The 25,646-nt window shown below is 38.5% G+C and overlaps 1 protein-coding gene across 3 annotated transcripts in view; it reads left to right on the top strand.

Annotated features, from left to right (window-relative positions):
• The window catches only part of LOC115223492 (elongation of very long chain fatty acids protein 2), a 102,498-nt gene that overhangs the window by 60,978 nt on the left and 15,874 nt on the right, over positions 1–25,646 (top strand). For all 3 annotated transcript variants that reach the window (XM_036512517.1, XM_029794102.2, XM_029794101.2), the window contains 2 exons: positions 7,145–7,207; positions 17,856–18,046. In XM_036512517.1, the coding sequence (XP_036368410.1) occupies positions 7,147–7,207; positions 17,856–18,046 (252 nt within the window). In that variant the 5' untranslated portion in view covers positions 7,145–7,146. The remainder of the gene's footprint in view (positions 1–7,144; positions 7,208–17,855; positions 18,047–25,646) is intronic.

The raw sequence follows: 25,646 nt of genomic DNA, 5'->3' as shown, positions 1-25,646 counted from the left end.
GCTGCACCAGGCTCCAGTCTTGATCTGGCAGAGTTTCTACAGCTGGATGCTCTTCCTAACGCCAACCACTCCGAGAGTGCAGTGGGTGCTTTTACGTGCCACCGGCATGGGGGCCAGTCAGGCGGTACTGGCAACGACCTCGCTCGAATCTTTTTACACATGCCAACGGCACAGGTGCCAGTAAGGTGATGCTGGTAACAGTCCCGCTCGAATGGAGCCTCTTACATGCCACTGGCACGGAAGCCAGTTAGCCACTCTGGCAACGATCACGCTCGGATGGTGCTCTTAGCACCCTACAAGTACGGGGCACAAGTGCCAGTAAGGTGGAGCTGGTAACGATCACACTCGAATGGTGCCTTTTATGTGCCACTGGCACGGAAGCCGATATATATATGTATATATCTACACACACACACACACACACACACACACGTGATGGGCAACTTTCAGTTTCTGTCTTCAATATCCACTCTGAAGACTTTGGTCAGCCTGAAGCAGGAAAACACTTGCCGAAAACGCCACATAGTGGGACTGAACCTGAGACCACATGTGCCTGTAACTTATGTAATACATTTTGCTTTTAGTAAAGCTGGAGATGATGAACTTTTAAGAAAATATCTATAAAGTCAACGAAGGAGCTTCTGTGTCATTGCTCAACATGCTAGAAATAGCAGTCAAATCTCCCTTGAACTATACCTCATCATCTTTGAAATGAAGAAGGACATATTAGATAATATAGTCCTAGGTACCCATACTATGCTCCACAACTCAACAAAAATGCCACTATATGGTCACAATATGCAAGAAATAGCAGTCAAATCTCCCTTGAACCATACCACATCTTGAAAATGAGGAAGGACACACTAGATAGTATAGTCCTAAGTACTCCTTAGAAAAACTTCTATGCACCTCAAGTCAACACAGATGCTAGCATATGGTCACCCAACATGCTAGAAATAGCTCCAGATCTCCCTCAAACTACTCCTCCATCGTCTTGAAAATGAGAAAAGGCACATTAGTTAATGTAATCCTAAAATTTAAAAAATGGGGTTAGGAGAAACCTGAGAAGACTAATGTCATACAAGACAACACGGTATAAGATATATGATCCAATAAAGAAACCTACCTCTCAGGCATTGTTTTTTTTTTTTTTTTTTTTTTTTTTTAACCCAGAGGGAGATTTCAAGTGTATATGAATATTTGAACCTGTAGGGTGTATCCATGCTGAGTAAAATACTGAATTTCTAGTTTTGATAGGGATTCAAGTATCAAATTACTGTTTTGAGCTTAACCTCTTTGGTACAAATCTGCCTGAGACTGGCCTTGGTTCTATGATAAAAACTTGTTTTGAATTGTCTAGATTAAATCTTATCAGAATTTTGTGTTGGTTTATGTCCCAAGTATTAAGCTTAATGCATGTTGATGGACATTTCAGGAAAGTGGGTGAGTGGATTATGTGAACCCCAGTGTTCAACTGGTACTTGTTTCATAGACCCTGAAAAGATGAAAGGGAAAGTCGACCATGGCAGAATTTGAACTCAGAACATAGAGACAGATGAAATGCTGCTTAGCATTTTGCCAGGTGCGCTAACGATTCTCCCACACAACCACAGCAGTCTAGTCTTAGATATATATATATAAAAAATAAATATGGAGTGGCTGTGTGGTAAGTAGCTTGGTTCCGGGTTCAGTCCCACTGCGTGGCAGCTTAGGCAAGTGTGTTCTACTATAGCCTCGGGCCGACCAAAGCCTTGTGAGTGGATTTGGTAGATGGAAACTGAAAGAAGCCCATCATATACATGTGTGTGTGTTTGTGTTTATACCCCCAACATCGCTTGACAACCAATGCTGGTGTCTTTGCGTCCCTGTAACTTAATGGTTCAGCAAAAGAGACCGATAGAACAAGTACTAGGCTTAGAAAGAATAAGTCCTGGGGTCGATTTGCTTGACTAAAGGTGGTGCTCCAGCATGGCCGCAGTCAAATGACTGAAACAAGTAAAAGAGTAGAGTATGGGGTGGTCGTAGCTGGAATACCTTTTGATCAGAGGTTGGCTCAATCAGGGCTTACCTGGGGCTAAAACAGCAATGGACAATACAGTCAGAAGGTTTCTGTTCAAAACTTTAGAAACAATGTTATAACTGTTTAAACCGACAGTTGTTCTTTTTTAGCCCTTGGTCATCCTAACTGAGCAGACCTATGATAAAAAATGTTGCAGCTGTGACCTTTTCACCTTTTTGTATGTCTAGGATTACTTTACATTATACAATGTGTCCTTTTTTTTTTGTTTTTAAAACAGTAAGATTTAATTTGAAGGATTTTGGCTGTTATTTGTAACAGCCGAAGCAGCTACATATAAAAATAATGAGGACTCTCTTTAGTACAGTGAATGAAATGTAGGTGCATATGAACCCGTGGGGGTACATCTGTACCTAAAAAAAAATAATGAATGTTTTATTCTATATACATTCATAAATATGCGGCTTGTATTAACCTTTTCTATGCATATTTCTGTTGAAATATGCTGCCTTTCAGTTGATTCTGAAAATAATGAAAAGTTTATCAAGCTAATGTTTGGAACATAAATTAACACAAGATTTTGATGAGAGAATTTAATTTACATCACTTTAAAATAGGAATTTTGTATCTGAGAACCAGATGTAGCCTAAGGCATGTTCCTATCAAAATGGTTGAATTACCGTTTTGGTCTGAAGGCTCAAGTGATTTTTTTTTTTTTTTTTTTTTCTTTTGAGATTTTTGATTCTTTGTCATTAGGTTTTCAGTTTCAAATCTGAATGTAGGTGAAATCTCTCCCAAGAGCAAGGTGTTCCCCACCCCATGATTTAGAACAGGAGTTGGATCTTTTCGGTTTGAACGGCAGTTTTTTCTAGCGGTGCCATAGGAAATTGTCACCCGTAATTATGACCTGAGTATTGATCTATTGCATTTCAATCTGTTTTAGGGTTAGGGGTGGGGGGAAGGGTATCTCTTTTTCTTCAGAAATGTAAATAAACCCAATCTGTTTCTTAAACGAGGGACATATTCATACGGCACAGAATGTTTTTTTTTTACCGCAATAGACGTCAGTGATTGGTTGAAATTGCAGAAATTGAAGAAAAACAACAACAAATATCTTACAAACTATAGAATTTTCTCAAAAAAGCCAAGAGAAAAAGATGTTTTATAAACAGTATACGAAGTTTAAAAGTGTTTAGTTACATGGAAATTTTAAAAAACTGCCGGTCAAACCGAAAAGATCCAAGGGTTGAATTACTGTTTTGGTCTGAAGGCTCAAGCGATATTTTTTTTCTTTTGAGATTTTTGAGTCTTTGTCATTGGGTTTTAAGTTTCAAATGTGAATGTAGGTGAAATCTCTCTCAAGAGCAAGGTGTTCCCCACCCCATGATATAGAACAGCAGTTCTCGTCCGTGGTCCGTATAAGATTTAGTTGCTAAAATTTATGTGCAATTTATTGGTTAAACTTCTACAATGCACAAAAATCCTTTAACAATTTTTTAAATACAATTTTTAATAATATTTAATTATGGAAACCTAATGGGATTTTTAAAACATGTATGGCTCTGAGGGGTCAAAAGTTAAACAGGAGCCGAAGGGGTCCTTAGGTAAAAAAAAAATGGTTGAGAAACATATAAGTTTGCTCATTGGCTCAACTAAACATAGTTTAACATGGTTGTTATCAACTCTACCCAAAATCATTTTAGGTACAACACTGACTTCCTGGATGCTGATGGTTCAGAACCTTTCATAATCCATTCTAATCTATGAGCAGGAACTGCAAATTTCCACAGCTGCCTGGCTAGTTTACTAGGAAGCCCTGCTTCACTCTGCTTTGCACAGTACAATATTAATGAACTTGTATCACATACTAACGTATCACTTATACTAATGAAATTACACTTATTTACAGCTACCACACAATGTCGAGGCACACACACACACACACACATACACTGGAATTGTTTTTCAGTTTCTCTCTACCAAATCCTCTAACAAGGCTTTGGTGTGCCCAGGGCTATAGTAGAAGACGCTTGCTCAAGATGTCACACAGTGGGACTCCGCCTGGAGCTATGTGGTTGTGAAGCACAGCTCCCATGACTTTCGAAAACATTTTTTCACACTAAGAGTTGCTGAAGCATGGAACAGACTGCCGGCATCAGTTGTTAGTTGTCGCAGCACTGCATCCACTGCATCCTTCAAAACTTCCATGCTTCCTGAGATTCGCCAACACTACACCTGATTTTCTCCCCTCCATACACACGCAAGCATGTATCTGACTCATACACTGTTCGCTTTCCAGACATTTGTACATTACTGCATATGCTTTATATGCTCTTTTGACAAGTTATGGTGCACCTGAGCACTGTATACAATAAATTCATTGTTATTATTATTTACTACACAGTCACATCTGTGCCTATAGTACATTATTCAATATGTCCTTCCTTCTTTATAAATATTTTTTTTTTGTTATTTCGCTGCTATTTCTAGTATGTCTTACATTCATGTTGACAATCCTTCATTTGAATTTATAGTTTTCAGATATAATGTTAATGTGTCTGTTTCATGTAGACTGGACAAGCAACTTCAAACAGTGTTATAAAAAAACCAAAAGCAATCCATACATGTAGGACTGGTGATATTTCACAGCTATTGACTATCAGTCTTGCTTTATTTTATTTCCCTCTCTTTTCTAAACATTTTTTTGTTTGTTCTTTTTTGTTTATTGTTGCTTATGTAATTTCTTTGTGAACTGCCTGTCATATATATATATATATATATATTATTCAATTATTTTTTATATTTTTGCACCAGTTTTAGTCTGTGAACTGTAGCCATACTGGGATATAGTTGATTGCATCAATTCTCCATTATATATCATATTGATTGTGTAAGAATGAAAGGCAAAGTTGACCCGGGCAACAGTTAACTCTTTAGCATTTAGCCAGCCCAAGTATTCTACCTGTTTTATGTTCAGACTGACCAGATCCAGTCTCTCACACATGCCCTACAATGTCATTCTAAAAACAAGTAACACATCATTGAAATCTCAAAGTTATGAAATAATGCAGGATTAATTCAAAACAATGTGAACAAATACGCATAACATTTGACAGAGTAATGTGAATGCCTGACTCTTTCGTTACTGTATTTATTTTGAGATGCTCTGTGTTTCTTTCAATTAATTTAAAAATTATAACAAGCAGCAGTGGCTGTGTGGTAAGTAGCTTGCCTACCAACCACATGGTTCCGGGTTCAGTCCCACTGCGTGGCATCTTGGGCAAGTGTCTTCTGCTATAGACTCGGGCCAACCAATGCCTTGTGAGTGGATTTGGTAGACGGAAACTGAAAGAAGCCTGTCGTATATATATATATATATATATATATATATATATGTATGTGTGTGTATGTTTGTGTGTCTGTGTTTGTCCCCCTAGCATTGCTTGACAACCGATGCTGGTGTGTTTACGTCTCCGTCACTTAGCGGCTCGGCAAAAGAGACCGATAGAATAAGTACTCGGCTTACAAAGAATAAGTCCCAGGGTCGATTTGCTCGACTAAAGGCGGTGCTCCAGCATGGCCGCAGTCAAATGACTGAAACAAGTAAAATAGAATAAAAAAATAGAAATTTAGTAAAATAACTTAATTATAATTCAGCTAGTGTTAGGAACATAAATTGTGACTAAGGTTTGGTGGAAGATTTTAATTCAAAACTTATGTATACAAGACATTTGTACACATAGCCGCCATAGCCGGGTTGGTAACGAAAGGGTTAAACTTGAAAACAAATGCCACAAATTATTTTGTCCTAATTCTCTACCAATTTTGCTGTCTATCCAGTTTGTTGGTGGCAGGTAGGGTTCCATTTGCATTGCTCCTTATTTTCTGAGAGGAATAAATTAGTCGATTTAGATGTGACGTATTTCTATGACCTTGAAAGATTAGTACCCAGAGAATTTCAGGTTGAAGCTATCCAACATTAAAACTGCCCCCTAAAATCATACTGGTAAGGAAGACTTTACATCGGTGGCTGTCAATCATTTTTTACGTCTGGATCCCTTGGAATACTATTTTATTCGGGGCTGCTATAACCATTCAGTGTTTATAAACAAGTTTTATAGATACCGCTTCAAAATTCCTATTTTGTTTCTCACACATTAACTTGTGTAGGTTGAACTGTGTAAAAAGTCAGGGAAAGGAAGCTAGCTGTTTCTTGCAATAAATACATACTCTTTTACTTGTTTCAGTCATTTGACTGCGGCTATGCTGGAGCACCGCCTTTAGTCGAGCAAATCGACCCCAGGACTTATTCTTTGTAAGCCTAGTACTTATTCTATCGGTCTCTTTTGCCGAACCGCTAAGTTACAGGGCCGTAAACACACCAGCAATGTTGGGGGGACAAACACAGACACACACACACACATATACATATATACGACGAGCTTCTTTCAGTTTCCGTCTACCAAATCCACTCACGAGGCTATAGTAGAAGACACTTGCCCAAGGTGCCACACAGTGGGACTGAACCCGGAACCATGTGGTTGGTAAGCAAGCAACATACCACACAGCCACTCCTCCCTTAATATCCTGCTGTGGATCTCCATTTTACTATTTTGCTTGCATGAACCTCCAGAAATCTTACATGAAACCTCTGGAATCCTGTTCACATTGTTTTGAATTAATCCGGCATTATTTCATAAATCCTGGGGTCGATTTGCTCGACTCAAGGCGGTGCTCCAGCATGGCCACAGTCAAATGACTGAAACAAGTAAAAGTGTATAGAGTTGGTTATTCTTTAATAGCCACAAAATAAATGGATTATTCCTGAAAAATACATATTAAAATTTTTAAAACCCTTTTGTGACGATATTCCTTATGAAATTCAGTTTTATATGTTTCAATTAATTTTGAAAATGATTAAGAATTTGTAACTTAAATAAAAGGTTCTGTCACATAAAATTATAATGAAAGGTTTTATTTCAAATTTGAACATTTTAAAATGAAGGATATCTCAGGCTGGTTGTTATCAAAAAGTGTTAAATTTCTTCTCAGTGAACAACCTATTTCCATATTTGGATTGTTATTATGCAGTGTGTTAATGTATATTTGCCTTCCTTCTTGTTTCAGAAATGGCGGACGTTGTGCAAGCTCTACTACAGAAAATTGATTATACTTCTGATACAACTGCAGGTAAGTTAATGAGCCAAGAGTCATAAAAGTTTGATTTCTTTCAGGGGAGAAGGCGGGGAAGGAAAAAAGAAAAAAAAGAGAAAAACGAAAATGTGAAGAAATCTAGGATGTGTTGATTATTCATTCAAATGATTGAAGTAAAGAAGCAGTGTAACCATATATAAGAAAAAATATTTGTAATGACATCAAAATATGAATAGTCACTACTGTATTTTTGACACAATATGTAGTGTAAATATTTAGTGCAAACAGTCAAACATCACTATTTTTTTTCAAATTCTGCTGCATTTCAAAATGGAATTTTTAGTCTTCTAATGCCATTTTGGTATAGAAGTCAAACTACCTTTTTTGGTGGTAAATTTTGATCTGAAAAATTTGACTTGTATGCCGGAAAATATGGTATGCTATATAATAAGACTGAAGGGTCAATAAGTTGACATGCTTTTTTTTTTGTGGGTAAATTTTGTTTTGGAAGATTTGACTTGTATGCTAGAAAATATGGTATGCTATATATAAGACTGAAGGTTGCAATTTGAAAGAGATTTAGCTGCTATTTCTAACAGACCTAGTGACTCCAGCATACATATAAGTATTTTGCAACATACAAGTGATGCAGTGTATTTATTGTGTAAATGTTCAAACATTGTAACTCTCTTTGTAAATTCTGCTGCATTTCACATGGAATTTTTGGTCCTCCAAAGACTCAATGTATAAGTTGACCTGCCTTTTTTTTCTTTGTTTTTTTGAAAATTTTGTTCTGGAAGATTTGACTTGTATGCTGGAGAAAATATGGTGTGTACATAGAGATTCGATTGGTTGTTGAAAAAAATTCTTAGCTTCTGCCTCACTCAGGCATCTATTGTTTTGTGCAGAACATGTGTTTTCATCTATTCGTGTGTAAAAGCACATGACATTTTCATATCTTCAATATTATATGTATAAAACAAAAGCAAAGATGGTAGTTATTCTTAATGAAGTGTAAGTGTTAATGAACAAATAAATGTATTTTATTGATATAACCAAAACATGGCAAATCTATCATATGGGAAATAAGCTATTTCAACCAGTTGGTAGCTGGAAATTTCTCAGTCAGTTATCAGTGGAGTCACAATCAATGGAACAGTGTGCCCTGGGTCAAGAGGATGGCTGCTAGAAGACCCTGTATCTGGCAACAGGACTCTACACCATGCCACACAAACAAGAGATCCCAGTCATGGCTGTCAGACAATTTCTGTTATCACATCACTCTTAACATCTGGCCACCTAACTCCCCAGACTGCAACCCCCTTGATTATTATGTGTGGGGCATAGTTGAGTGAGAGACCAACAAAACTGCTTGTAACACAACAAAAATTAACTGAATGCCAGAATTATGGCAGCATATACCAACTTAAACAAGGAGACCATCCAGAAGAGTTGCAGAAGATTCTGAAGTCATCTGGAGGCCGTGGTTGAAGCCAATGTTGATTTTATTGAATAAATTTATTCCTTAGTATTTCAAGATATTTTTATGTAATTTTGGTAAATATATGTTTGGCCTATACCAAGGGTATAACCAGTCCACTTATGCGTACCTTTCCTTCATTGGACACTAAACTCTGCTTGCGAATACTTGGGCTAAACATAGAGGGGACAAACAAGGACAGACACAGGGATTAAGTTGATTACATCGACCCCAGTGCGCAACTGCTACTAAATTTATCAACCCCAAAAGGATGAAAGGTAAAGCTGACCTCGGCGGAATTTGAACTCAGGACGTAAAGACAGATGAAATACCGCTAAGTATTTCACCCGGTGTGTTAACGATTCTGTCAGTTTGCTGCCTTTACATACACACAGCTTCTGTCTGTCAAATCTACTCAGAAGGCATTGATTGGTCTGGGGTTATTGTAGAAAACTCAGGCTTAAGATGCCACACAGTGGGATTGAACCCAAAACCAGATGGTTGCAAAATGAGCTTCTTAATTACACAGCCATGCATCTCTATTTGTCTCTCTTCTATATCTCCTTTCTCTCTCTCTCTTTCTTTCCTTCTCCTCCCTCTTTCTCATCCACTTATTTTAGATTGATCTATATTCAGTCTCCATCTACTTGTTAACTCATTGTAATCTACTTGTTGCTTCTTCCCCTTGTGGGCCTATTGCAAGTTGTCAGTAAATTTTAAGAGGTGACTTTCAGCCTTAAAACAAAGCGCTGCTGTTTAGCCCCAGATCAGTTCTGATCCAGCATACCTATGAACAAAGGTAACGCAGCTTCGACTGTGCCTTCTATTTGTATATTAAGGATAGCCGTTGTCAAGATGTGAATATGTGTCTGTGTTGTCTCCTTGTCATGACATTTGCATGCTGGATGTAATATTTTTTCACGCTGAAAGTTGCTGAAGCATGGAACAAACTGCTGGCATCAGTTGTTAGTTGTCGGAGCACTGCATCCTTCAAAACTTTCATGCTTCCTGAGATTCGCCAACACTACACCTGATTTTCTCCCCTCCACACACACACAAGCATGTATCTGACTCATACATTGTTCGCTTTCCAGACATTTGTACATTACTGCATATACTTTATATGCACTTTCTGACAAGTTGTGGTGCACCTGAGCACTGTATACAATAATTTCATTATTATTATATATAAGCAAAATCACTGTTACATGCTCAGGGATTCATTTGTTGACTATCTTCTGTGGAAATGTGTTGAGCCTTTTAGTTGTTCATTGTTCGAAGGTTTAGGGAAAATATTCTATAGACGAGAGCTGTCTATAGGAAAACCTGACGACGACTAAACGGGGTCAACGTCAGCAACATTGAAATAAAGATTGCACATCAAATAAAGATTGCACATCAACAGCAACAATGACAGCATCAATACATTAACCCCTTAGCATTTAAACTGGGTGAAATATTCTACCTGTTTTATGCTCAAACAGGCCAGATCCAGCCCCTCACACCTACCCTACAATATCATTCTAAAAGCTAACAGTTAGGTCATCACCACCACCACCACCACCACTACCATTGTTGTTATTGCCATCATCATCTCCACTATCACATCACCATCACAAGTTTTGTCTGTTACATGTAAGCATGGAAAAGTGAACATGAAGAATGAGTGGCTGTGTGGTAAGTAGCTTGTTTACCAACCACATGGTTCCGGGTTCAGTCCCACTGCGTGGCACCTTGGACAAGTGTCTTCTACTATAGCCTCAGGCCGACCAAAGCCTTGTGAGTGGATTTGGTAGGCGGAAACTGAAAGAAGCCTGTTGTATATATGTGTATATATATATATATATGCGTGTGTGTGTTTGTGTGTCTGTGTTTGTCCCCCTAGCATTGCTTGACAACTGATGCTGGTGTGTTTATGTCCCCGTTACTTAGCGGTTCGGCAAAAGAGACCGATAGAATAAGTCCTGGGCTTACAAAAGAATAAGTCCCGGGGTTGAGTTGCTCGATTAAAGACGATACTCCAGCATGGCCGCAGTCAAATGACTGAAACAAGTAAAAGAGAGTAAAGAGTATTGTATGTGTGTGTATATATATATATACATACACACCAGGTCTGATCCAAAAGTATCAGGACTGTTACTATGGTAACGGAGCTAAAGTATTTAGAGTGAAGCCACTTGGCACAGATTGAACACTGTTGTGTAATGCGCACCAAGTTTAATGTTCTCACTTTCATTATTTACAGAATTGCTTGGAAATTAAAGTACACAGAGTGAAACTGCTTGGCACAGACTAACCTTGAACTCTGTCTCACATGCACACTGAGTTATAACATCATTCTCATTCACTTCTGTTGTTTATAGCAGTGCTTGAAAGTAAAGTGTGTAGAGTGTGGTCGTTTCAAAACGAAAATTGGGTTTCAACTGTACAGAATCTTGATTGTGTCGAGGTTGATGAAAACTTTTTGAAAATGGTCCTGACAAATAATGAATCATGGGTCTATGGCTAAGATCCCGAAACCAAGGCTCAGTCTTTGCAATAGAAAACCCCAACAAGATTTCAAGATGTAGGGGAACTCTAAGAGAATGTGATGGGGCAGTTGCTCGCTATCCCCCCCAAAAAGGAGTTCCAGGAATGTTTCCATCAGTGGAAATGACACTGGATAAAATGTGTCGTTTTGGAAAGGAACTACTTTGAAATAGATTAAATGCCAAATTGATATGCATTGTAGGCTTTTTATATAGCACTAGTTTCAATACTTTTTGAACAGATCTTGTATATGCATGTGTGTGTGTGTATGTATGTATGTATGTATGTATATGTATTCATGTATATGTATATGTATGTATTGGGGTCAATAAATTAAGTACCAGTTACGCACTGGGGTCGATGTAATCGACTTAATCCCTTTGTCTGTCCTTGTTTGTCCCCTCTATGTTTAGCCCCCTGTGGGCAATAAAGAAATAGGAAACTAAAAGAAGCTTGTCGTTATGTGTGTGTGTGTGCTCTTGCCTTGACATTGCATGTAAATGAGTGTCACTTATACCAGCAGTGTCATTTCCAATATCCTAGAAGACCATATCTGATCATGGGGAAATATTAGGTTGCCTGGACACAGGTGAGGGTTGGTGACAAGAAGGGCACCCGGTCATAGAAAATCTGCCTCAAATAAACTCCATCTGATTCATGCAATGCATTAAAAAGTGGACATCAAAATGATGATGATGATGATGATTGCATACATATACACATTCACACATATGCTACGAACTGGATATGCTACAAAAAGGATTAAAATACTAAATTCTTATGTAAATAAATAGGCTTTAGTGATTAAGGCGGGAATCTTTTAAGACCATAATGAACCTAACAATACAAACCAATGTTTAAATTTTGCATCACTATTAACTAAACAGAGCCTCAACACAGTCACTCAGCCTAGTAGAAATAGCAGTCAAATCTTATTCAAATCAAGCAACTATCATTTTAAATAAGGAATATTGGACAGTTATGGATATTACAGATGGGATGGTCATAACTGGAATGTTTTTGATCATAGCCCAGGTCAGCCCTGACTGAAAAGACCTAACTACAACTGAAGATTGCTGCAATGAAGGAGATTCCATTTGGTTGCTTGGCCTTTTAGAAATAGGATACAAATCTTCTATTAAAAAAAGAAGGCCACTTAGATAGTATAGTCCTAGATACACTTTGTTGATATAGTAAGAATGACAGGTATGCCTTTGATCATAGCATTGCTGGATCAATACTGACCTGGGTGTCTAAATAAACAACTGAAGATTACAAAACGGATATAAAGTACTTCTTTCTTCCTTTACTTGTTTCTGTCATTGAATTTTGGCCATGCTGGGGCACCGCCTTGAAAGGTTTAGTCCAGTGTTTCTCAATCAGTTTCTTATCTGTGGACCCCTTTGAATTACTATTTTACTCTAGTGGACCCCCACAGCTATTTAATGTTTAGAAGCTAGTTTTATAGATACTTCTTCCAAAATTCCTACTTTGTTTTGAGTGGCTGTGTGGTAAGTAGCTTGTTTACTAACCACATGGTTCCGGGTTCAGTCCCACTGCATGGCACCTTGGGCAAGTGTCTTCTACTATAGCCTCAGGCCGACCAAAGCCTTGTGAGTGGATTTGGTAGACGGAAACTGAAAGAAGCCCGTCGTATATATGTATATATATATGCATGTGTGTGTTTGTGTGTCTGTGTTTGTCCCCCTAGCATTGCTTGACAACCTATGCTGGTGTGTTTACGTCCCCGTTACTTAGCGGTTCGGCAAAAGAGACTGATAGAATAAGTACTGGGCTTACAAAAGAATAAGTCCCGGGGTCGAGTTGCTCGATTAAAGGCGGTGCTCCAGCATGGCCGCAGTCAAATGACTGAAACAAGTAAAAGAGTAAAAAAGAGAGAGCATATTAACTTGTGTTAGATTGAACTATGAAAAATGTTTGAGAAAGAAACCTCATTGTTTCTTGCCATAAATACATCTAAGACAAAAATTTTCACGGACCATTAAAAGACCCCTGTGGATCCTTAATTTATTATTCTACTTGCATGGACCCCCCCACCCTCCCAATCTTACATGGACCCCCACCCCCAATCTTGCAGTGTTTAGGTATGAGCAGAATTTAGGCTAGTTGAAATATGCTTGTCACATACTTTAAAAGGCAAATACACTGCAGTTACCATGGAGAAAAATCTCTCTTATGGTAAATTCTGCCTTTACCTAAACACTGCTACATGCTAACACTTTGTTGTTTACATCCTTCGGGCAATTCTTCTAGCGCAAATCAGTCAATGTGTCGACAGAATTCTACATAAAGCAACAGCTTTATTAAGTTCGTTCAGAGTTGCCTCGCTTAAGTAGATCTCATTGACAAGAGTCAAAAAACTTGAAACATCGTTGTCTAGGATTCCTAATGGATAGTGACACTGAATTAAATGAATGTTTTCACACTTTTTTTGCCTTGAGAGAGATTATTTCTCCATGGTAACTGCTGTGTATTTCTCTTTTAGCAGTTGAAAATATGTGACAAACATATTTCAACTAGCTTAAATTCTGCTCATGTATATGTGTGTGTGTGTGTGTGAATATATATATATATATATATATATATATATATATATATATATATATATATATACAACTATATATATGTGTGTGTGTGTGTGTGGAGGCGTAATGGCCCAGTGGTTAGGGCAGCGGACTCGCGGTTGTAGGATCATGGTTTTGATTCACAGACCGGGCCTTGTGAGTGTTTATTGAGTGAAAACACCTAAAGCTCCACGAGGCTCCAGCAGGGAGTGGTGGTGATCCCTGCCATACTCTTTCTCTGCTACTTTCTCTCACTCTTTCTTCTGGTGGCCAGCTTGCTTAGCTAGCGGGGTGGTGTCATTTGAAGGCTAAAACAATGTGAAGCGCATTGTGACCAGTGTTGTGTAGCAACATCTGATAGCCTGGTCGGTCACAGTGATATATAAATATATATATATACACACACACACACACACACACACACACACACACACACACACATACATACATACATACATACATGAACAGGTGGACAAATAAAAGGAGGCGTCACTCAAGAACATTTGTTAGGAGTTACATGTATTATTTTAAATAATTTGATTTGGTTCCATGCTGCAAAACATTTCGCAGGCCACCAACAGAGACTTGTCTCTTTCAGGCTATAGATTACCAAAGGGATAGATACAGGAAGTCCAAAATCACTATTGGAAGTTAGGCTGCTATTGGCCAAGGCAGGTCACATGGTGTCAGAGACTATCAGTTTCTCAGCGACACCAGTTTGTTTAGAAAGAGGAATTTCTTAGACCATGTGGCTGGACAGGAAACTGGTGACACTTATATATCTATCATAGAAGGGCAGTTGTGGGCACACTGCAGCACACCTAATGAAAAGAAAAAAAATACTCAGAACTTGTTAGTAGTGCAGCCCACTTGATGATAGCCATCATATCTATAACAGGGAGGATGTGTGTGTATGTGATTGTAATTATGCAAATCCACAAATTAGCATGCTTGTCGCTCTAATTTTAGGAGGACATTTGTCAACATCCTATCTGGGTTTTGTCAACTTATTTTTTTCCCGAGGCACCCGCGGATAGGGTAAAAATCTGTTTTCAACCATAGCTTTTAACCATAACAAATATCAGCTTAATAATCGTAACTTAATCCTGGGCAAGGCCGGGTTATACTGCTAGTGTCTCATATAACTCACTGCTTAAGTTAGGGCTACATATAACTCACTGCTGGTCTAGGGCTACATAATTCTGTAGATTTCTTCTCTTTTTTTAAGATGATTTGGTGCAATTTGAAGGTTTCTACCATGAAGAGCATCTACATTGTGATTTCATCATAGGTTATGTTGTTGCTGTTTATTCACATTTATTCACATGGTTTGGAATTAATCATGGATTATCTTGTAGCTTCGAGATTTTGATGATGTGACTTTGTATCTTTAGAATGACATTATAGGGTAGCTATGAAAGGCCAGATCTGGTTGGTTTGAACATAAAACAAGTAGGATACTTGCACTGGACTTGGCCAGTTTAACCCTTTTGTTACCCGTGCCGGTGGCACGTAAAAAGCACCCACTACACTCTCGGAGTGGTTGGCGTTAGGAAGGGCATCCAGCTGTAGAAACTCTGCCAAATCAAGATTGGAGCCTGGTGCAGCCATCTGGTTCGCCAGCCCTCAGTCAAAATCGTCCAACCCATGCTAGCATGGAAAGCTGACGTTAAACGATGATGATGATGATGATGATTTCTGTTGAGATGCTCTGTCCAACCACATGGTCAAAGAAATTCCTGTTTCTAAATAAACTGGTGTCACTAAGCAACTTATATTCTCTGACAACACCATGTGATCTGCCTGGGCCAATAGCAACCTAACTTCCGATAGAGATTTTGGACTTCCTGTATCTCTTCACTCAGTAATCTATAGCCTGAAAGAGACGCGTTTCTTATTTCTTTATTGCCCACAAGGGGCTAAACATAGAGGGAACAAACGGATTAAGTCGATTACATCGACCCCAGTGCATAATTGGTACTTAATTTATTGACCCCGAAAGGATGAAAGGCAAAATCGACCTCGGCAGAATTTGAACTCAGAACATAACGGCAGATGAAATACCCATAAGCATTTTGCCCAGCGTGCTAACATTTCTGCCAGCTCGCTAAGAGAGACGAGTTTCGGTTGGAGGCCTGCAAAATGTTTTGCCGCATGTGAATCAAATCAAATTTATAGAATTTAATAAGATAACTTAGTTATCATTCAGCTAGTGTTAGGAACATAAATTGTGACTAAGGTTTAGTGGAAGATTTTAATTCAGAACTTTTGTAAACAAGACATTTATACTACAGAGCCAGAGCTGGTTTCAGCCAGGTTGATATCAAAAGGGTAAATATAACAAAGAATTTAGTAAAATAACTTAATAATTATTAAGCTATCATTAGTTATCATTTGTACTACAGAGCCAGAGTCGGTTGGTATCAAAAAGGTTAAAGGCTAAGGTTTCAGCCATGACTGAGCGGATATATTATCAAAGACATTCTAGTCATGATTGCCCTGGTTTTTGTTTTTCAAGCAGTGTAAGTCTAGGACAATGATTTTAAACATGCCTCCGGCTCTCTTTTAATTTCTTTAATAATCCTGTTATTATAGTGTCACTTATAAGTATACATGTATTTTAGTTTTGGTAAGCTGTTTTTGTAACCTCACAATGCAGTAGTGCAAGGAAAACGTTTTTGTTTTGTCTTTTCTTTTGTCAAAATTCATCACACTTTTACTGTTTTGCTGGAAAACTTGCAGCATGTCCTGTTCACATGCTTGTCATAAATTTTATATAACTGACCCAGGACTACATCATCCAATGTATCTTTCCATCTTTCCTTTCATCTTCTACCTGTTTTACTCATTGGATTATGACCAAGATGGAGCACTTCATTGAAGGATAGTCACACAAACCGGCCTCAGTATTTATTATTTTCTTAAAGCCTGGTACTTGTTTACATCTCTGTATCTTAGCTATGGGGATGTAAACAAACCATCACCAGTTGTACAGCAGTAGTGGAGGAAAAAAACCCCATAAACACACACACACACACACACACTTAATGGACTTCCTTCAACCTTCATCCACCAAATCCACCCATAAGACTTTTGGCTGTAAAAGATACTTGCCCAAGGTGTTGTGCAATGGGACTGAACCAAAGACCACATAGTTAGGAAGCAAGCTTCTCAAACCACACAGCCATGCCTTAAATCACAGGATTTGATTTGAGAGAGGTTTTGCTGCTATTTCTGTCAGATCAAAAGACAACAATAGAAGTTTCTCTTATTAGCTTATTAGTTGTGGTTCTGATGGCAAACAATAGAAGTTCCTCTTATTAGCTTATAGATGTTGTGGTTCTGATGGCAATGATGATGACTAGCAACAGTTGTGGTACTGGAATGGACCTATATAAGTAATAATTATTAGTTTGCTATTTGGTTTCCAGATTTATTAGCTTGAGCTGATAGCGCTTTCAAGCAACTACACTCAGATAAATATATCTGGGCCAAATCTGGAAGCAAGGTAAAGCTTAAAAGTTTTCCTCTTACAACTCAAGCAGAATCCAAGCAGAAGATAAGAACCAGCTTATTGAAATAAGGTGTAATGCTGCCATTATAAATATACCTAATATATCTTTTCTTTCAGCTGTGTTTCTTAAAATAGCCATATAATCCCTTGCAGCTAGCTAATGATGTAGCTAATAATTCCCCCCAATAGACCATTAATAGGTCATTCTAATTGGAATCCTGAAAAAACTTATCTTACAAATCTTTTGCATAGATGTTTAAGTCTTCGCCATTGATGCTAATTTTAGGTGAGTGCAGGGAAAGCATTCTAATGGATGTGTTTTGTACGATATATAATAATACTTTGAATGCATCTTAATGTTATTAACTGATGTTATCTTTTTACTGAGAATCAATCAAATGTTATTGACTTATTTTAAAATACATTGTTTACCTTGCATTGTTTTCGATATCTTCTTATGCTATCTCGTACTAAAGCGAAGATTATAAACAAAACTAAAGATAAACTTTTTTTGTCTTTTTCTCTCATGAAATTTTTTTGTTTTCTTTTTATCTTTTTTTTTTTTTTTATATCCAGATCCAAGGACAAAAGACTGGTTCTTCTTAGAAAGCAGTCCCTTGAAAGTATGGATTCTAACAGCAATGTACATTCTCTTTGTTATTTATGGACCAAAATATATGAAAAATCGAAAACCTTTTGATATACGTATTTTCATGGTTCTGTATAATCTTGCAATGGTTGTACTCTCTATCTATATGTTTGTTGAAGTGAGTATTATTATTATTATTATTATTATTATTATTATTATTATTGAACTGTTGTATTCATTGACTATTTCAGCATGCAGAGTTTGATTTTTTTTTTTTGTTATTTTCTTTCTTTTCAATTAAGCCATCATTTTCAAAGCCGGTGCTATTTAAAATATCCATAAATGGTATTGAACTGCTAATGAGAGCGCTTTCTTAAAAGGAAAATATCCTCTTATCTACAAAACAGTGGCAGAGCATTGGGTGCAGCTGTGGCTGTACGGTTAAGAAGTTCACTTTGCAATCACGTGGTCCCAGGTTCAATCCCACCATACAACAATGACACCTTGGTAGAGTGTCTTTTACCATAGTTTTGTGAGGAGAATTTGGTAGATGGGAACTGTACTGAAGCCCATTGGTTGAGCTGGATAAGTTCTAGAATGGTAATCAAAAATCTACCAAGAATCTGGTTTACTGCTAATAAATGGAGCTTTTGTATCTTCATAAGAGTCCACTCTGCCCTGAATATTCAAACTAGGTCCCTGGTCTTGAGCATACAGTGATAAATTATTTCCTACTTTTCTGCTGTAGCAATCCATGAGTCATAATTTCTGCCCCCTTTTTCCCCATGTCAAACCCTCAGAAGCTTTACAAAAGGTCATAGGTTGCTGACCTTCTATTTCTAAGCCATTAAAAGAAAGGGAAAAAAATAATTGCTACAGATCCTCTCTAACAATTATTCCACAAACTTTAGCATTATCTGTTAGTTATCTTTTTATTTTTTTATTTTATTTCTTTCACTCATTGGACTGTGGCCATGCTGGTGCACCACCTAGAAGTGTTCAGTTGAACAAACTGATTCCCTGGCCCCCTTTTTTTTTTTTAAACCTGGGACCTTATCAGTCTCTTTCATGGAACCATTAAGTTACTGAGACATAAACATACCAATACTAGTTGTCAAGTGCTGGTGGGAGAGAGAGAGAGAGACACACACACACACACACACACACACACACACACAGTCGTGTGTGTATATACTAGTAGAGATACCCGGCGTTGCTTGGGATTAAAATGGCGTAATTTGTATATATATTACAGTTATGTTGAAATAGGTGATACTGGAAAGTGCAACATTGACAACAAAACATTTGTGGAGTAAATGATGGGCTAATTCAACTAAGCGACATCCATTTGGAGTTTTCCAGGCCCTAACCTGTCAGGGAAAATTGGGATGAGGGTTATGTGATTTTTGAATGCACCGAGAAGCTGTCAGTGGATATACTTTCATTTGTGGCATTTGGCACTGCATCTAACATGACCCATTGTCTGAAGTTTTGACGCCTCCTCGGGTTTGTTGTCCTACATCACTCATAAAGTAAATTTGGATGAACTGTGGTTGTTCATTTGTGGGTAACAGAACCAATGAGGTGATAGACTTGCCCTTGAACGTTGAACGTCAGTGTAAATCCATGTTCAGCTATCTTCTTAGATGCACCAAACAATGTCATTTGAAATGCAGAGTTGTATTGTCTGATATTGTCCAGAAAATCCTTTGACTGGATGGAAGTGCTTTCCAGAAGATTCATAAGAGGTTGATGAGGAGCTGGTAGTGCGTGCTGGCAATCTTCTTAACTTGCTGCCTGAGCAGCACATGTCATTAGTTTCATTTGGAAATTTTAAAGCTTTGCAGAAATGACAATTTGAGTTTAGCACACCAATTTGGACAGAATTATCATCTTTATAAGAATTGGATGGATCATATCTGAAAGCTGCTCCAGTTGTGAAGAATAAATTTGTACATAGTCTGTTTCTCAGAGCTATTCTATTGGATCTCTGTCTAATCATTAAAACATTGTTTTAATGATCCAGCAATAAGTGCTGCAGCATGCATTTGCTGATCTTGGGAAAGTCTCATCTCTCTTCTCTCTTGAGACTCCATCTGACATGCTGCAGCATGCCTTTTGAGAAAGTCTCATCTCCCTTCTCTCTCTATATATGATAGACTTCTTTCAGTTTCCATTTGCCAAATCTACTCACAAAGTTTTAGTCAACCTGGGACCATAGTAGATGATATCTGCCCTCGGTTATTATGCTAATGGTCGGAAAGTAAGCTTCTTAACTACATAGCCATGCTTGTACCTAGCAACAGCTGTTTATAATTTCATTATGAACTAGATGCAATGATCAATGAGAAATACGACTTCTTAGAATTATTAATTTCTAACATGGACAAATGCACTAGCTCCAGAATTCAGTCTTCTGAAAAAGAGAGGTTTGTAAAGAAGTCAAACTCATTATCTTCAGTTTGGTTCTCATGCCTATCCTCACCTAAGGCCATGAATGTTGGGCAATAACTGAATGAGTAATATTGCGAACACATACAGCCAAAATGGAATTCCTCTGAAGGATCTCTGGAGTAATGTTACCTGACAGGTTGAGTAGAGATCAGAGAGTCCCTCCAGGAGGAGCCACTACTTCTCTGCATTGAGAGATCATAGTTTTGATTTTATGTTTTAAATGTTACAAGAAAGAAATGCAAGGCATTCTTCAAGCCAAGTCAACCAGCAAGAGACCTAGAAGTAGACCAAGAACTGCCTTTATTTTATAAAGTATGAGAGAACAAGCATTTTAACAAGTATTCAGAATGATATTGAGCTGGGTGCTTCATATTACAGTATTTAATTACAGTCATTTCCTTCTTGGGACACAAAACTCTACTTGTGAAGACCTGTTGAGGCAAGTGAGAATCGGAATCAAAATCGAAATCGATCAACATCAATGGAAATTGTAGCTGTGATACCAGTGCCGGTGGCACGTAACCGAACCATCCAAACGTGACCGTTGCCAGCGCCACCCCGACGGGCCTCCATGCCGGTGGCACGTAAAAAGCACCATCCGATCGTGGCCGTTTGCCAGCCCCGTCTGGCATCTGTGCTGGTGGCACGTAAAAAGCACCCACTACACTCACTGAGTGGTTGGCGTTAGGAAGGGCATCCAGCCGTAGAAACATTGCCAGATCAGACTGGGCCTGGTGCAGCCTTCTGGCTTCCCAGACCCCAGTTGAACCGTCCAACCCATGCTAGCATGGAAAGCGGACACTAAATGATGATGATGATGATGATAATGATTTAATTTTGCCATCCAGTTTAAGTTTAAACCAGTACCATGGACATGTGATTAGAATATAACAAGAAAGAAGCACAAGACAATTTCTTCAAACTGGGTTCACTGTCAGGAGACCTCGGGGTAAACCAAGAATGAGATGGTTCTATAATATCCAAAGTTTCAGTTGGTCATGCTTGGGAATCCAATTGGAAAGTGTCATGATAATTGTTTCTTACAGGACCCTATAGTGGTGGTATGTGAGGACTCTACTCACAGAACCCTCCCAGGAATTATGGGCAGAGATGATGTGTAGATGGACTTTGAATAAGGGTTGTTTAAGAATGTTGAACTAAACACCCATGTCTCCAGAGGTGAATTATTCAAACTCCAAAGAATTCCTCTCAATGCATGGCTATGATACTTTCCCACTATTTCCGTTCATGATCAGAGATGCACATATTGCCAGCCACCAAAGGACATGCTCAACTGGTTAAGGTCAAACAACTGACAAGCAAATCTGTGGTATTGAGCAGAATATTTGCTGCAGCCCATCTTTTATACCAAGAACAAAACATGTACATGATAACACTTTCAGTTGGTTAAGATCAAGCCATGAGAGCCAGTGCCTGGTACAGCATCAGGGCATTTATCATCATCATCATTATTATTATAATTATTTTTATAATTATCTGAGTTCAAGCGCCTTTGAGGTTGACTTGCCTTTCATCCTTTTAGGGTTGATAGAATTTATATCAGTCAAGCAGGAGGGGGAGTCAATGTAATGAACTTACTCCCACTACCGAAATTGCTGGCCTTGTGCCAAAATTTGAAACCCTCACTACTAGTGGTGGTGGTGGTGGTGGTGGTGGTAGTAGTAGTAGTAGGAAGAGGAAGAGGAGGAAAACAGCAGTTCAGTGACTGCAAGTAATTAGTACTAATACTATAAAATATGAACGCTATCCCTTAAGGTGTTTGCTTCCCAACCACATGATTCTGGGTTCAGTCCCACTGTATGGTACCTTGGGCAAGTGTCTTCTACTATAGCCCTGGGCTGACCAAAGCCTCGTGAGTGCATTTGGTAGACAGAAACTGAAAGAAGTCCATCATATATATATGTGTGTATGTGGTTGTGTGTTAGAATTATACTTTTTTTTTTTTCATGTAATCCATTTTTGTAAGCATTTTTTCCAGTTTCTGTTATATTTTTACAGTGTTTCATGTTTTGTAAGATGTTATGACTACCACCCCCACCCCCACCCCGCCGCTACCACCCTACCCCCTCCTTGGCATCAAAAACATGACGAGTTGTTGTTCATTGTTTTAGTTTCAGTGACTGATGTCACTGGATTTTTTCTTTTTTTTTTCCTTTCTGCTTTCATTTGTACAAAGACACGCCAATTATGATTGCCATTGTTACTAATGAAACATGACTATCAAAATTGTGACATTTAGCAAGTATTACAAGTTGCTAGGGTTAGATGTTTTGAAAGTTCAACTGGTACGTTTGATTTATGTGAGTCACAACATTGCCAAGTCTGTCTGTGGTATAGGGATGGTGTATTTTGATCATGGGACTTGCGTGGTCAGGAAAGAAAGATTGTCTTCTGCTTCAGTGACTTTATTATCTGAGTAGTCCACCACATCAGACACCAAGGTGTTTTTCTGTAATACTATGTACTATGGAATATCTTACATCATGCGTCCATTTTTTTTTAAAGAACCGGCTTCCGTGCCAGTGGCACTTAAAAGGCACCATTCGAGCATGATTGTTATCAGCGTCGCACTACTGGCACTCGAGCCCCGTGCTAGTAGGGTATTAAGAGCACCTACCGAGTGTGATCGTTGCCAGAGCGGCTATCTGGCCACCATGCCGGTGGCACATAAAAGATACCATTTGAGTGTGATCGTTACCAGCATCACCTTACTGGCACCCACGCTGGTGGTATGTGTAAAAGATTCGAGCATGCGTAAAAGTGCCGCCTGACTGGCCCCGTGCCGGTGTTATGTAAAAGCACCCACTACACTCTCGGAGTGGTTGGAGTTAGGAAGGGCATCCAGCTGTAGAAATTCTGCCAGATCAAGATTGAAGCCTGGTGCAGCCATCTGGTTCGCCAGCCCTCAGTCATACGTCCAACCCATGCTAGCATGGAAAGCGGATGTTAAACGATGATGATGATGATGACTGGACCTGATTTGGTTGCTTGTATTATGTCAGAGCTCCCACGTGGTGATGCCATTGCTAGTTCTACTTCTTTATTGTTTGTTTTGAAAAGCTTGCTAATGAAAAGAGAATATTTTGCAAACTAAAAGATGGCATTCTTATTTACTAGAATGTGAGTCTCATGAATACAAATCAGAAAATTTTCAAACTGGTTAGTTCAGCTACAATGGTAGCGGTGGGCGTTTTGAAGGAGAGATAGTATTTTCTGTCCTTTACTTGTTTCCCCTATTGACCTGTAGCCATGGTGGGGCATTTCCTTGAAGGGTTTAGCCAAACAAATCAACTCCAGTACTTAATCTTTATATATAAAGCTGAAGTTGTCTGTGTGTGGCAGGTTTGGTTGCTTTCAACTAACACTATCTCCTCCAAGACCCTGCGACGCAAGTTGATGAAAATTGAGAGTATGATAGAAGAAAGCTTGCTCTTCATTCCGTAGAAGAAAAAATTCAAATTGGACCATGTTAAGACCAACAATTATTTACATCAAAAAAGGTGCTTTTTTTCCTATGAAAATCCCTATTTTTTATGATTTTTTTTACTGCTGTGTCGCCATTGTTTGGTGTATTTCAACCAGAAAAATGTTCACTTAAAGAGAATAACAAGCTACATAATGCAAAATTTTTACTTTTCAAAAATTCCAATTCTAAAGGGTCGAAAAGAAAACAAGCTTGAGCAACGTCAGGCTATATTGTTATTTTTTTTAAAAGCCTGGTACACATGCGATTGGTTTCTTTTTGCCAAACCGCTAAGTCATGTAGATGTACACAAACCAACACCGGTTGTCGAGCAGTGGGGGTGGGGATAAACACACACAATGAGCTTTTCAGTTTTTGTCTACCAAATATACTCACAAAGCTTTGGTCAGCTCAGGGCTAAAGTAATGGACACTTGCCCAAGTTGCCATGCTGAGAGATTGAATCCTGAACCAGATGGTTGGGAGGCAAGCTTCTTACCACACAGCCATGCCTACGCCTATGGTACCACGCTGTGGGACTGAACCCAGAAATATGCAGTTGGGAAGCAAGCTTCTTACCTCACAACCATATTTACCCCTATTTCTTTTATGCAGTTCAGCTGTGTGGCTGTGGTCATACTGGAGCACCACTGTGTATTTTTTCTTATTAAAGTTCATATTGCTTTTCAATGGTTAACAGAAACGACCACCCAACAAATGCAGGTGTCTCCTGTAAAGGAGGCAGTTATTTTGCTAGATTGGTGTTTGGTGCAAGATAGATTATACTTATCTTTTTTGTCTTTGGATTTAATCATTAGATTGTGGCCATACTGGGTCATTGCCTTGAAAAATTTTAGTCAGACAAAACAGTCCCAGTGCTTATTCCATTGGCCTCTTTTGATGAACTGCTAAGTTACAGGAACATAAACACACCAACACTGTTTGTCAAGCACAGTGGTGGAAGACAAACACAAAGACACACACACACGCACACACAATCATCTTCATCATCATTTAACATCCATTTTCCATGCATGCATGGGTAGGACAGTTCACAGGAGCTGGCCAGGTAGAAAAACTACCCTATTCTACCCTGTCTGATGAGCTTCTTTCAGTTTCCATCCATCAGACCCACTCACAAGGCCTTTGGACAGCCTGAGGCTACAATGGAAGATATTTGCCCAAGGTTGATTTTTTTTTTTTATTTCCCACAAGGGGACAACATAGAAATTTGCCCAAGTTGTCATGCAGTGGGACTGAAACTGGAACCGTGTGGTTGGGAAGCCGACTTCTTCCAATAAAGCCATTGCCTGCAATCTCTATGAGGAATTTTGTGAAATTAAAACCCCCATAACTCTTCAAGAATCTTCATAAAATTGCACTTTCTCATTATGATAGCCTGATATTACACACACACAAAGAGTCTGGAAACAATGTAGAACTTCATCATTTCAATAAATAAATTGTTTGACATTTGGCGGGGAAAAAAAGAGAACAAAAACTGTTCTGTCAGTTTGATTAAATGGAACAAGACAGAATAATTTTGATATGTATTCTATGCTAACCTCATTCTCCCTTTCAAAATATGATATTGCTGGTTTTCTAAGGCAGGGTTTTAAAGCAACGAGGAATATTCTTTTTTCTCTTTTACTTGTTTCAGTAATTTGACTGTGGCCATGCTGGAGCACCGCCTTTAGTAGCATTAAATTGACCCCAGGACTTATTCTTTGTAAGCCTAGTACTTAGTCTATCGGTCTCTTTTGCTGAACCACTATGTTATGGGAACCTAAACACACCAGCATCTATTGTCAAGTGATGTTGGGGGTGGGGGAGACAAATAC

Source organism: Octopus sinensis, linkage group LG23 (assembly GCF_006345805.1).
Source record: "Octopus sinensis linkage group LG23, ASM634580v1, whole genome shotgun sequence".
Taxonomy (NCBI): domain Eukaryota; kingdom Metazoa; phylum Mollusca; class Cephalopoda; order Octopoda; family Octopodidae; genus Octopus; species Octopus sinensis.
This window is presented reverse-complemented; position numbering and strand designations above follow the sequence as displayed.